The sequence below is a fragment of the Manacus candei genome, unplaced genomic scaffold (genome assembly GCF_025592945.1).
Source record: "Manacus candei isolate 608988 ecotype Guabito, Panama unplaced genomic scaffold, ASM2559294v1 h1tg000084l, whole genome shotgun sequence".
Taxonomy (NCBI): Eukaryota; Metazoa; Chordata; class Aves; order Passeriformes; family Pipridae; genus Manacus; species Manacus candei.
In genome coordinates this window covers 355,803-369,233 of record NW_026138132.1, presented here as the reverse complement: position 1 = coordinate 369,233, position 13,431 = coordinate 355,803, and the positions used below count along the sequence as shown (strand labels likewise).

The window sequence follows — 13,431 nt, the reverse complement described above, 5'->3', positions numbered from 1 at the left end:
CTGTGACACAGGAGGAGGCTGCCCCTCCTGCAACAGGGACACTGTGCCACCAGCCTGCCCAGCCTTGGCCCAGCCGGGTGACACCTTCCACAGCCGTGGACTCGGTGGCCTACCTTGGTCATGCAGGTCTGCAAGGCCCCCTTCTCCAGCAGGGCCAGGGCCGTGTCCATGTGCCCCTCCCTGGCAGTGATGTGCAGGGGCGTGTGCCCTGCCGTGGTGGCCAGGTTGGGGTTGGCATTGTTGTCCAGCAGCAGTCTGACCATGCCGGTGTGGCCGATGCGGGCAGCACAGTGCAGGGGGGTCTGGTCGTCCTGCAAGGGAGGCAGAGCAGCTGCTTGGGCAGACCTGGAGCAGCCCCTTCTTGCCATGCCAAAGGGGTCCCAGCCCTGCACAGCCCCTGGCAGGCTGGACTCTGGCCACGTGAGAGCGAAGAAACAAGCACTAGCTGTTCCCAGAGCTGACTGTCACACAGGTTCTCTGTACCTACCTTGGCCTTGGCATTGGCCTTGGCTTTGTTCTGCAGCAGGTACTTTGCCACATCCGTGTGCCCAGCTCTGGCTGCCATGTGTAGGGGTGTCTCCACTTTCTGCACCAAGGACATGATAAAGTGGTGAGGCTGAAGGAGGGGTTATGCCTTCCTGCATTCGTTCCTCTGCTCTGAGCAGAGGAGGGCAGTGCCTGTAACTTTGTCTGGCCCACACTAGTTCCTCCTACCAGCACAAAGCAGAGGGCACCAGGCACTGCTCAGGTGAACAGAGGGTGCAGGACTTGAGCAATTCTCACATCCTGCTGACCCCCAACATGCTGGGCTCCCAAAGCCCCAGCCAGGGTGGGTACTCACCACGTTGGACACGTTAGGAGAGGCTCCACGCTGCAGCAGGGTCTTGACAATGGGCAGGTGCCCCATGAAGGCAGCCACATGCAGGGGGGTCAGGCCAGACTGCAAAGAGAAAGGGGCCAGGAGCCAAGATGGGACTGATGGCCTTGCCAACATCTCTTCCTGCCCCTTCCTCCCTCTCCCCAGGGCACGTTCCAGCACAGAGGCAAAATCTGAGTGCCTGGCCTGCTCCAGGAGCCTGGTAGGTGAGTGCAGGGGGAATGCAGAGGGCTGCTGTCTCCCCTGCAGGGAGATGCTGCCAGGCTCAGCAGGTCCTGAGCTGCAAAGAGCTCCCAGAAAGGTTCCTGGGGAGCGGCAGAGGGAGCAGGGCAGTCCCATCCTGGGCTCACACCCACCTCTGTGACGGCATCAATGGAGGCGCCCGTCTTCAGCAGCAGCTCCATCACACGGATGTGGTTCTTCTTGCAGGCGATGTGGAGGGGCGTGAAGCCGTTCTGCAGGCAGACAGACAGACAGACAGACAGACAGTCACTCGCAGGAACACCCCCCTCTCTCCCCTGGCCCAGCCCCGCCCGCCTCCCTCGCTCACCAGGGCTCTGGAGTTGGGCTTGGCCCCCTTCTCCACCAGCAGCTTGGCCACGCGGTGGTGGCCGCAGTGGGCAGCCACGTGCAGCGGCGTCAGGTGGTCGAGGGTGATGTCGTCGATGTCGGCGCTGTACTGCAGCAGCAGCCGCACGCAGTCCAGGTGGTCGCCCTGCGCTGCCATGTGCATCGGGGACAGCCCGTTCTGCCCGGGGAGAGCACCTCAGGCTGGGCCGGGAGGGCACCGGGCACTCCACCCACAGCCCGGCCACAGCTCGGGGGCACGACAGACAGCCTGTCCCAGGGGCTGCCAGAGAGGAGCCCTGAGACCCCTCACTGCCCCAGAGAGGAGCCCTGAGACCCCTCACTGCCCCAGAGAGGAGCCCTGAGATCCCTCACTGCCTTACTGGGAACAATGCTGGGTGCAGTCAGGACCAGAAGGGCTGCTGTCCCCAGGCCATCCCCTTCTCAGGGCTGGTCCCTTCAAAGCATGAAGCCGTCAGGCAAAGGACTCCAGCTAGAGCCAAGTAGGTCAGGAAGCTCCTTATCCCTCAGCCCCAACCCACCATGGGTGCCATCCAGCAACTGTGCACAGCTCGTTACCCCCCTGTGCTGCCCTGGGAGCTGGCACCAAGCACAGCCCCACTGAGTCTCATGGCTACCTTAGTTTTGGCTTGAATGGGAGCCCCGTGGTCCAGGAGGATCTCTGCAATTCTCACGTGCCCGTTGCGTGCTGCACAGTGCAGAGGGGTCAGCTCATCCTGGGGAGAGAGGAGGGGTCGAGGGCTCAGTATGGCACGGAAGGGCAGGGTTTCCTCAGGCAGAGGAGTAAGAGGGACTTTCAACCTGTTTGCAAAATAAGGCAAAACCGAGTCTGCCCTCAGCCCCCAGGCACACCCTTGCAGCCATGAAGCTCCGTGGCTCCTCTCACCTCTACAGGTGCCAGCCAAAAACCTGGTCCATCCCCCTAGTACACCAGGCACCCTCCCTGACAGCCCCAGCAAGAGGTTTGCAGGGTCAGCACTGGGCATAAGGAGTTCAGGGAGGGACATGGCCTGTGTCCAGACGGGCCGTGCTCAGAGCTGCTCTCACCTTGGTCCTCGTCTCGATCTGGGCCCCGCGGTCCAGCAGCAGCCGCACCATGATGATGTTGCCCCGGCGGGAGGCAATGTGCAGGGGAGTGATCCCGTTCTGTCAGCAAGAGCAGCACTCTGTTAGAGGAGCAGCCCCTCTCTCTCAAGGAGGCAAGGGGTGAGCAAAGCAGAGCCCCAGCAGCTCCCCCCTGCCCTCACCTGGGGGGTGAAGTTGACGCTGGCTCCGCGGTTCAGCAGTAACTGGGCCACGCTCAGGTTCTCGTAGTGGGCTGCAATGTGCAAGGGGGTGAATCCAGTCTAGGGGAAAGAAGGAGGGATCAGCCCAGCCAGACACATGCTCCCTGCTGAGAGGATGGACACACACAGCATACCAAGCTGCTGCTCTCCCTGGGGCCGTGGGGAAGCTCCCCGAGGCAGGACGGGAAGGGCACACACCTTGGAGAGCACGTCGGCGTTGGGGTCGTTCTGCAGCAGCACAGCGGCCGTGCGGGTGTCGTCGTTGCGGGCTGCGATGTGCAGGGCGGGCAGGCGGACCTTCCCCTTCGTCCCGTAGTTAATGAGGTGAGCGACCACGTTCTCGTGGCCTTGCTGCAGAGCCACAGCCAGTGGCGTGAAGCCGTCCTGCCAAGGAGACCAGGTAAGAGGGGGAGAGCCAAGGAGCCATGGCAGAACCTGGAACACCCCACAGCAGCCCCCCCAGGCAGGGCCACAGGCTCCCCCCAAGGATCTCACCTCTGTGGCTACATTCTGGTTGGCTCCGTTTTCCAGCAAGAACTTCACAACTTCCAGGTGGTTCTCCTGCGCTGCCATGTAGAGAGGTGTGAAGCCTTTCTGCAAACACAGGGCCATGCACATCAACACAACTCTTCCTCGAGTTTCTCGAGTTCCCTGCAGACCCACACCCCATCAGCACCCACACCCCCAGCTCAGTGAACTGGGGCAAAACCATCCCGAGTGTGGGTGTGAAAAAGCAAAAGACATGGTGATGGTGAAGCAATCCTGGAGCTGCAGCCCAGGGCTCCACACATCCAGGAAAAGAAGGACTGCTAAAGTGCCCACGCTGGGCACAGTTCCCACCACGAGGACACCACCATCACACACTGGGTGTCTTTCCCATTCCAGACCAGGTGACCCTACCTGTGACTGTGCGTTGACGTTGGCCCCATAGTTCACCAGCTCCCGGACCACGTCCTGTTGTCCAGCCAAGGCAGCAATGTGCAGGGCTGTGTTTCCCTTCTGAAAGACACCACAGGGCAGTGCTCAGGGGCTGAAGCAGCCCAGGATGCCAAGGAAAGACGGGCCTGACATGTGCTAACGGGCATGCAAACAGGGCAGCTGGCCAAGAAAGCCTGTGGGGGCCGTGCAGCCCTCACTCCATGTCCCATCCCTGCCACAGATCAGCCATCCACCCTTCCCATGTGCTGGCCAGGCAAGAGAGTGACTTCATCTCTCCCATGCAGTTACTGGCAGTAAAAGCTGTATGCACTGTCAGGTGCTGTGCATGTCCAGCACTGAGAGATGAGCAGGGTAGGCAGGACAGGGGAGCTGAACTGGCAGTCTCCAGGCAAAGCTGCAGAGTGTGCCCTGGTAGCCAAGGCACCCCAGCAGACTTAAGGGATGATGAGCAGGCTGGAAAATGCAGACACATGCTCTGCCTTTGGGTGGTGAGGCAGAATGCCAGACTCTGCTCCGTGTCCTGAACCCCGTGAGAGCAGCAGGGAGGTGGCAAGCGAGGCCTCCTCCTGTTCTCAGCCCTTCAGGCGGTGCTGGAGACTGTTCACTTGTCAGCCCTGCTTGCCTGTGCCACTGTCTCGCCTGTCACCAAGCAAGAACCACACCCCGTGGTGATGCACGAGACAACAGGACGTGTTTTATGAGCACCAGAGCTCTCCAGGCTTGTGACAGCGTTGCTGAGGCCACCTCAGTGCTGCAGCAGGCAGGGAGGGCTGACCTGAGCCAGCAGCCCGTGCTGAGGGAGCTGTCAGTCAGGCAACACTGGCACATGCTGTGGTTTATGTTACTCCCCTCTCAAGGGAAGTGGCCCCCACAGGGGAGAGGCCAGACTGCCTTGTCCTTACCTTGGTCGTTGTCTCCAAAACAATCTCCTTGTGCAGCAGCTCCACCACCATTTTCACGTGGCCCTCCTTGGAGGCCAAGTGCAAGGCATTGAGCCCGTTCTGGAGGGAGCAAAGGTGGGAGAGGGGAATTAGTCACCATCTGGGGCTGGGGCTCTGTGGGGAGCCTCCTACTCTGAGCTCCTGTGCAGACACGACTGCAGGCATTTGGACACCCACTTCCCAGGTAACAAAAGGGCTGGGATATTTGCTGGAAAAGAGGCTAAATACCTGCAAATGCCACTTTTTCTCCTTGTCCCTCACTTCTGCCAGGTGGATGCACTAGGTTTACTCACCCCTACGCAGTGTTGTCACATGGCAGAGTTCCTGCCCAAGTACTCCACCTCCCAGCCATCTGTTCAGACTCCTGACTGGAATGTCAGTTCACAGAAATGCTTCATCCTCTGAATATAGGTAGGGGAGCATAAAATGCTCAAGGAGGCTCCAGTTCTAGCCCTCAATACTTCAGTTAAAATCAGAACAGCTTCAAGAGTGTTGCCAGACTGGAAAAGGCTTTTCCACCCTCCCTCACTCTAAGCACCAGTTGTCCAGGACCATGGTTGAAGAGTTACAGATTCTTTTGCTCAGCTCTGGTTACAGCAATAAAAACAAAAACCCCCAGGCTTCCTCAGCATACCAGCCCCAGTGTTCCCTCAAGCCTCAAGCACAGAAGGCCTGCTTCCAAGGGGAAATGAAGTGGGAGTGCTGCAACACCCACAGAACAGTGTCACTGAAGGGAAATACTCCCCAGCCAGGTCTGGCTACACTGAGTCCATCTTCTCTGACCGAGCCCAGCTTCTCTGATGAAGACACACCTACACAACCCCTTACAAATGATCACTGGCACCCTTGCCTCACCAGGGATAAGTGGACACAGACGTGCAGGTTTTTTCTTGGTAACCAACACCTGGAGTGCAAGACCACAGCTGCCCAGCTGCTCTCCTCACCCATGTGCCCTTCTACGCAAAGGATTCATAAATAACCTTTTGAATGCTGAAAACCTGTGACAAATCATTATTCTCTGTCCTAACAGCAATAAGTGCAACGTCTGCAGAAGACTGTTTCCATTGGTATTTCTGCTCCAGGAGCAATACAGGCTGTTTTGCACATTTGCTTTGGCTTGACAGCTCATCTGACCCAAAACCGCCACAGGACGTGCGTAATTTGAAAGGTGCTGTGTTTTCCTCACCCAGTGCTGCAAACACTTCCCAGAAATCCCAGTCACGGGCTGTCAGTGCGACAAATGCAGCCCTACAATAAAACACAGGCTTTGCATTCGGCCTGTCCCAAAGCAGGGCCCTGCCCTGGACTGTCCATCAGGGCTGGCCACCCCAACAGGACCATCTCCGGGCACCCCCGTGCCAGCACAGCACTGTTCCCTGCTGGTGAGAGTCCTGGCAGCAAGGTGCACTCATCCTCAGGCCTCCAGCTCCTCGTGGGTGAGATGGGAGCATGCTGGGGTTTGAAACACGAGAGGTGGATGATGAAGATGCAGATGGCAGCGATGGAGGGGATGAAGATCAGATGGCATGTCAAGGTCTCTGCACTTGAGCAAGAATACAGGGCCTGTGGGATAGGTCTGACCACATATATCCCTCTTTATTCTATACAGGACATGTGAGGTTGGACCTTTCCCACAGGTCTGATATTCCTCAGAAGGAAACCCCAAAGTGCCATCTAACCTCTGGGAGATGGCAGGAACCAGTGCAAAGGCATCACTGAGAGAAGTGCCTCATACTGCTGCGGCCACTCAGTGCCCATCAAAGTGTTAATCTCCTCACCAGCACTGGAAATCTGGCTGGAGACAGGATTTGAAGCTGGTCAGTGGAGACAGCTGATGACTGACCATCTCTCTGGGTGAGGAAGAAGTTCAAAGCCACCACCTTTAGCTTGTGGCTGGGTCACCCTGCTGTAGTTCTCTGCAGAGCCCTCTCCAGAACCACATATTCCCAGAGTGTTACAGGACCAGTGCACATAGAAATCCTCCCTCTGCTCTTGGGCTTGCTATTGGAAATGAGGGAACATCCGTGGAGGGCTCTGCCTGTGGCTGGGGGAGCCTGTCCCCAGGGACTGCTCTGGCCACCACAGCACACAACCCACAGGTCTGAACTTCACCTGGTTTGGGGACTGGATAATGGAGCAGGTGAAGGTGCCTTTGTGCTGAGTCAGCCTCCCCAGCACCACCCTGCTCCCGAGGGAGCCTGTCTGCTCCCCCTGCTCAGGCCAAGCCCCCTGAGTCTGTCCCTGCCCCAGTTCGGGCTCAGCCACTTGCATTTGGCAGCTCCACAGACACAAAATGTTCTGACAGTGATGAGCAAACAGCTCCTCGGTGCCTGCAGCTCTTTGTTCCTGTGCCGACCTGTCTCTGCTCTGGACGGGCAGGGCTCCCCCTGCCCGACACCTCCCAAAACACCACGGCTGGCGTTTGCAAACCTTCCTTGCTTGTGATCAGCTGCAGCTTCTGGGAGTCTGAAAGCCCGAGAACTGCAGGCAAGGGGAATATTCCCCAAGAGCCACTCCTGTGATGTTCCAGCCCCTGTGCTACTCTTCACAGCTACCTGCTCTGCCCTCTGAGAAGCAGCTGAGCCCCTTCCAGATGTCCCAGTTGCTTGTCACACTAAAGGAGCCCTCTCTGCTTACCTGTTAATGTCCTTTGCAAGTACATGCAGGAGCCCCAGATCTTTATAGCTATTGCTGCCCTCCTGGCCCCAAAAGACAACTGCTGCAGATCTGCCTCCTGGTCAGCCACGTTTTCACATGAACTGGAGATGGTACCAGAAGCCCCGTGGGTTTCACCTACCTGGTTACAGGTGTTAATATCTACCCCATTCCTGAGGTGATCCAAGGCTTTGTCCAGATTCCCGGATCTTGCAGCTCTCAAGAAACTGGTTGCAGCATCGGCCTTGGGGACAAAAAGAAAAAGCATGAAACTCAGAGTCCTGCTGTTCTCCCCCACCACCAACACTGGGTCAGCTCTTGGCTCAGCTGCAGAGAACATAACTACAGAGACCAGGAAGAAAAGGCAGAGACCAAGGAGGTCACAGTGGGAACTGCTGGGACAGACTGAGGTGCCCCAAATCAGACAGGAAGAAGGAGGGCTGGGACCTGGACTTAAAGTGAAGAGCATCCAGATGACAGGGCAGGAGGTCTGCAGCTCCTCACAGCACTGTGGGGATGATAGAGAGGGAGGTCCTGCCACCATGGCAGCCCCCCTTGGCCCAGGAAACCCCTCTGTGTCCAGGCTGAGGGGCTGCAGTGATGGAGCTGTGGTGAGCCCACCCCTACCCTCCTCCAGCAGCCACCAGGTAACCACAACACCAGGTACCAGCACCAGGGACAACAGCCCCAGCTGAGAACCCTGCAGCTGTGACAGTCAAAGCTCTCTTTTCTGACAGTGCCTCCCTGCACTGCTACACCACAGCCAGCCCAGGCAAGGCACAGCAGCACTTGGAGCAGCACCACTGAGCAGAGTGAGGCAGCAAATGAAGACAATGGCATGGCTCACCAGAAGCTGGAGAACAGGGTGGAAATGCAGTGATGTGGGTCTGTGAGTCTGGGACCTTGGACTGGTAACTCCAAGCTGGTACCTGCCTGCTCAGGCCAGCCCAAAGGGCTCTCTGCAGCCAAGAGCCATGAGACATCCATGGCAGGGGCACAGGACACACTCCTCTGTCCTCAGCTCCAAGAGAAAAACCAGAAGCCCTCTTGTACCACTCACATTGGGACTGACCAAGGGACCTCCTGTGCTAGGAGAGCCTCCATCCTGCCACCCCAGAACATCCTGTAGTGCCCACAGCCTGGTTGAAGAAGAGCACCCAGGATTAGGAAGCTCCTGGACAGGAGCTGGGAGCAACACAGCCAAGACAAAAGCCCTGGAGGCAGACCTAGGGAGGATGATGCACCACATGGGTTCAGGCTCCTCTCTTCCCTTCTCTTTACAGTCTCAGACATCTGAACTGGGACTTTGGAGCAGCACAACTCAAATGCCTTCTGCTCTCCTCCCTCTGCCTCCCCAGCTCATCCTTTCTACCTGACCCTCCTACCCCAGAGAAATGCAGCCGTGCCCTGGGCCCAGGGGGACCCTGCTGTCCCCTGCAGACAGAACCACCACGGACAGGGTGTCCTGGCCCTGCTGGGCCGGGCACAGAGCTAGCCTGGGCTCCCACCACATGGAGGGTGCCATGGGGGCAGGTGGCAGGACCACCGTGCCCCGTCCTGGTGCCAGGGGAGCACGTGCTGGTCCGAGACCTCCTGCCCAGCTGGCTCCACTCGCTCTGCCTCGGAGGGGGGCCCGTCCATCAGGGCAGAGCCCTCGGATTCACGCTGGAGCCGTGGCTCTGGGGGGTGTGTGAGCACGGGGGAGGCAGAACACGGCCCCTCAGTGCTCTGCCCACGCGGGAGGATCGGCTGCCAGAGGCAGCAGCAGCAGCAGCAGCAGCAGCAGTGCTGTGCTCAGGAGTGCACACTGACACCCTGTGTGCTGTCTGGGGTCCAGTGAGGAAACACTGACAGCTTCAAGCAACAGGCTGAGTGCAAAGGGCTTTTCCAATGCAGACCCTGCTGGCAGTCTCTGTGTCTCGGGTCAGGATCGAGGACAAGGCAGCACCTCAGCTGTGCCCCAGCACGCCAGCACAGCACAGAGCTCTGACAGCAAACCCCATGGAAAACCAAAGCACAGCTCAGCCAGGCTCTGCCCCCGTGGGACACACATGGAGCTCTGAAGATTAAAATGGCAAAACTCTACATGGTCCAGCAGCAAAGGGGCTCCTGAAGCCCCAGCACGCCCAGCAGCAGAGACTACGAGCAGAAAGCAAGCAGAGAAGCAAAGCAGAGGTCTCTGTGGGCACGAAGGAGAAGTGCATTGTATACTCACAGCCACGTCTGGACCAGACCTGCCCTTTCGTGCTGCCATAGCCCAGCACTTCGGCTGAAACCTGAGCCCGGTGTCCCCTCTCTCCCTCCTTGGTTATCTACTCCCCAGCTTTGAGAGAGCCAGTAAGTTACATTGCATTCTATCTAAAAATACAGGCTCCGTCCTCTCTCCAACGCAGACCCTGAAGGGATCGCCAACTGCTAATGGAATTTGTTCATTTTCTCTCCATTATTGTGTCAGACAGGATATTTAATACCAAGCTGCCTCCGGAAAGCAAATGACTGCTGCCAAGCGCAGGGAGTGGGTCAGAGCTGCAGGTACCACCTTGGGAACAGCAGAGGAAAAGCAGCCCCACAGCCATGCCCAGGAGCCCAGCATCCCACAGGTAACTCCTGCCACAGAGGAGAGGGCTTGCAGTTCCCTCCCGACCCCCTGGATGCTGGGGCCCGGGTCTGGGAGAACGTGCCAAGGCTGGAGTGAGTCAGAGGTGCTGCCTTTGGCTCCCTGTGCTCAGCACGTACCTTCAGGAAGCACAGGGAGATGCAGGGCACCAGACACCAGCAGTCACACCACACACGCCGCCAGAGAAGATGGGACAGCTCAGCTCAAATGGGACAAGCAGAGGAAATGGATCCACAGTCATATTGTCCTTCTGATGCCAGGCTGCTCAGTGGGACTGGCTGCCTATTGCTTGGGGCAGTTCCCTCCCCAGGGAACGGGAGCAGAGCTGGGCCACTGCCCCCTCCCGAGCTGCAGCACAAGGGAGCAGCGACAGCAAGAACTGCAGAGACCCCATGGACACGAGGAGTGTGCACATCGAGAAGATACACACACAACACCCCAGCCAGCACCACCCCAACACACCCAGACAGAGACACATTGTCCAGCCACCCCCCCTGACAAGCACGAAGTGCAGCCCAGCCCTGCCCCGTGCACACACACAGTCACCCCCCCTGTGTGCCCCAGGACACACAGCAACTGCCTCCAGGTGCAGAAACTGCCCCTGCTGCTTCTCCTTCATTGGAGTTTGCAGAGTTTCTTTCCAGTCTGCTTCACCTTCCGAGCAATTTTCCAGGAAGGAGCTACTCCAGAGGAGAAAATAAACTGCCCCACTTGCCGTTGAGTACCTCCTGCACTCTCACTAAATCCTAAATTTAATCTGCTAAAGCCTATACACAGGCGTCATGCTCCACAGACTTGTGGCCATCCAAGCTGTGATGTGTCAGGAGGCTGCTGCCAGCAATTCCCCAAGAAAGAAGCCTCTGATCTGGACTTTGATAAGTGCTCCAAGACCTTCTAAAGTCAAAAACATAGCACTCCTTCCCTTTCTTTTCTTCAGGAAAAACCTCCCCTTGCCTGCTGACAATATAAATTTTCCCCTTTCCCTCTGCCCTGGTTTCAGTTAGGACAGAGTTAATGTCCTCCTGCTCTCACAGCATTGATGCCACTGGCCCCTTCACCCCAACAGGAGAAGCCTGGAACTGCCTGAGCCCTTTGCATCGGAGCCATGGCCAAGGCAATAAGCAGAGGGGAAGTTCTGCCAAACCAGAGGCTCAGGCTGGGTTTCAAGGGCTGCACTCAGAGGTTCAGTAAGCCTGCTGTGTCTCCTGCTCTTATCTCTTCTGGCAGTGCCTGCTCTCACTCCCACCAGCTCCTGCTGCCCATCACTGATAACGGGAGGGAGGGTCTCAGCATTGCCTCCTCCTGTGAGAGGTGGCCACACTTGGCAGGAGCCCACTCTGTACAAGCTGCTGAATGCTGTAACTCGATGATTTCCAAGTGCAAACAAGTTCAGGGGTTTGTGCTGATCTCACCGTGTTTTCTGGGACACAGAGGCAGCAAGGAGCAGGTCTCCACACTGTTCCAGCCTGGTAAAAGGCACATGTGCACCCTGCTGCACTGCCCTCCTTCCCCTGGGTGCCCACTCATCTCCTCAGCTGGGCTGGCAGGGGCTCGTGGGCAGTGGCAGAGGAGGCCCAGCACGGACACACCTCGGGCTGGGCAGCACCCGCTCACCCCACAGCCACAGAGCCCCAGGCCCGGCACCCAAGCCATGTGCTGCTGTGGACATCCTGTCTAGATGCTGTGGAAAGGTCCAACTCACGTCTCAGAGGTCATCCAGTTACTTCCAGCTGCTAATGCCAGCCTGCTGGAGCCCAGAGCCAGCACTGCCACCCGGGCAGGGGTGACAAACCTGGCAACAGCCCTTGGCACTGGCTGGGATGTCTCCTTGCTCACAGGGGCTTGAGTCCAACAGTGGGCATGACCCTCACCTTTGAGGCACTGTTTCCAGCAGGCAGCAAAGCCTCTCATCCGTGCAGGGGTTCACTTTTAGGCAACTGCCCAACCCAGGAATTCCTCCGGAGCCAGAGCTCATCTGGGCCTCCCTCTGCCTTACAGATACCAAGTGCCCAGGTCTGCAGGTGATAACCTCAGTCCCTTCTCATCAGATGAATTTGTCAGTCCTGCAGACACACTAAAAGACCTGCTAAGATTAAGAGCAGATTACACCTCTGGTCCCTGCAGGATGATCAGGGAAGGTCAGGAAAATTGAATCAGAGATTCAACTCAGAATGCTCAGAAATGGAAACCACGCCGTCCATCTTGCAGGAACTTTCTCTCCTATCTGTATTAACAGAAACTGGATGCTCTCAGTGGTCCCTGCAGTGGAAAGAAAACCTACTGGCAGGTTTCTGCCTTCTGAGTAGAAGGCAGCATTCAGCAGAGCACAGCGTCTCCAGAGAGGCCACAGCAGCAAAGCCTCAGGCAGGCAGCCAGCAGAACATGGAGAACAGGCAGATACTGCAAACCCAGACGAAAAAGAAAAGCAAAAGCACAAGGAAAATTCATCTGATGAATGCATCAATCCACGTGCCCAAGTTCTGCTCTCTCATCATCCTCACCTCTGCCACGTGATTTAGCACAGGTCCACAGACCTTGACAGGACTGATGAGAGTCCAGGCACAAGAAGTTACCTCTGGAAGGCATCTGGCAGGTGAGTTTGTTCTCATTTCATGCACCAGCCTGAGCAAACCCTTTGTCCATGCTGCTCTCTGCTGAGTGAAGATTTCACAACAGCCCCAAAGGATGTACCTTGACCTGCCCAACAGAGATCCCCAGCCCACGATGGAAGGGGCAGCTCAACCATCTTGCAGCAGGTGAATCAGAGCATGCAGGGAATGAAAGATCTGTTCATGTTCCCGTGCAAGGGGCTGACGGAGCTGGAGAAGATCTCAACACAACTGGCAGAGGAGAAATCCCAAAGCAGAAAAGGAGGGCCCCTGGCAGGTTTGTGGGAGGGGAGACAACCTGTCCATTAGCATTTTGACAGAGCTGAAGAGGGGCAAGCTTTCAGGTGCCAGACTGGCCTCTCCACCATGCACAGTCCTCCATCATTACATAATCAGGAGTAGTGGGCTTCTGGAAAGGTCAGGTTAACTCAGTCCCTACTGAGCATTTGGGATACAGGCAGCATCTCTGCTGCCATTTGGCTCCTTCCTTCCCCCTTCATGGGTCCCCTTTCCCTGCTGCAGCTGGAACAGGTTCAGAACTGTGAGGAGGGCAGATAGCAGGAACAGTTTAATCTGCACTGAGCAAGGCAGCAAGGACCTGCCCCTACCCAGCAGACTGATCCTTCTGATAAGGGTCCCCTGGTGCTGCAGCTCTGTGGAAGCCTCCCTCCAGCAGTGCCTGCCTGCTGCTCATGGATTTTCTAAGCAGTGGGATGGAGACCTTGTTCTGTCATTTGTAAACTATCACTTCCCCTGTGAAGTACAGTGCTGGGTCCAGCAGAGAGTGGAGAGAGGAACAAGGGCTGGTCCAGAGGCCTGAACAGGGAAAGCAGAGCAGGACATCTTTCCTTTCACACAGAGCCAAAGTAAGGCAAGAATTAACACAGCTACTGCTCCTCTGCCAGCTGAGGCCACGCAC

General features: G+C 57.4%; 1 protein-coding gene across 10 annotated transcripts in view; it reads right to left on the bottom strand.

Annotated features, from left to right (window-relative positions):
- The window catches only part of ANK1 (ankyrin 1), a 49,494-nt gene that overhangs the window by 18,456 nt on the left and 17,607 nt on the right, over positions 1-13,431 (bottom strand). For 8 of the 10 annotated variants that reach the window (XM_051812078.1, XM_051812077.1, XM_051812073.1 and 5 more), the window contains exons 2-14: positions 7,429-7,530; positions 4,593-4,691; positions 3,652-3,750; positions 3,247-3,345; positions 2,950-3,135; positions 2,713-2,811; positions 2,513-2,611; positions 2,083-2,181; positions 1,428-1,625; positions 1,234-1,332; positions 842-940; positions 488-586; positions 114-311 (exon numbers count right to left, since the gene is read on the bottom strand). In XM_051812078.1, coding sequence (XP_051668038.1) covers positions 114-311; positions 488-586; positions 842-940; positions 1,234-1,332; positions 1,428-1,625; positions 2,083-2,181; positions 2,513-2,611; positions 2,713-2,811; positions 2,950-3,135; positions 3,247-3,345; positions 3,652-3,750; positions 4,593-4,691; positions 7,429-7,530 — 1,575 coding nt within the window. Of the gene's footprint in view, positions 1-113; positions 312-487; positions 587-841; positions 941-1,233; positions 1,333-1,427; positions 1,626-2,082; positions 2,182-2,512; positions 2,612-2,712; positions 2,812-2,949; positions 3,136-3,246; positions 3,346-3,651; positions 3,751-4,592; positions 4,692-7,428; positions 7,531-9,501; positions 9,613-12,404; positions 13,107-13,431 lie in introns of those variants that run through there. The other 2 variants (XM_051812070.1, XM_051812074.1) reach the window with 2 other exon arrangements.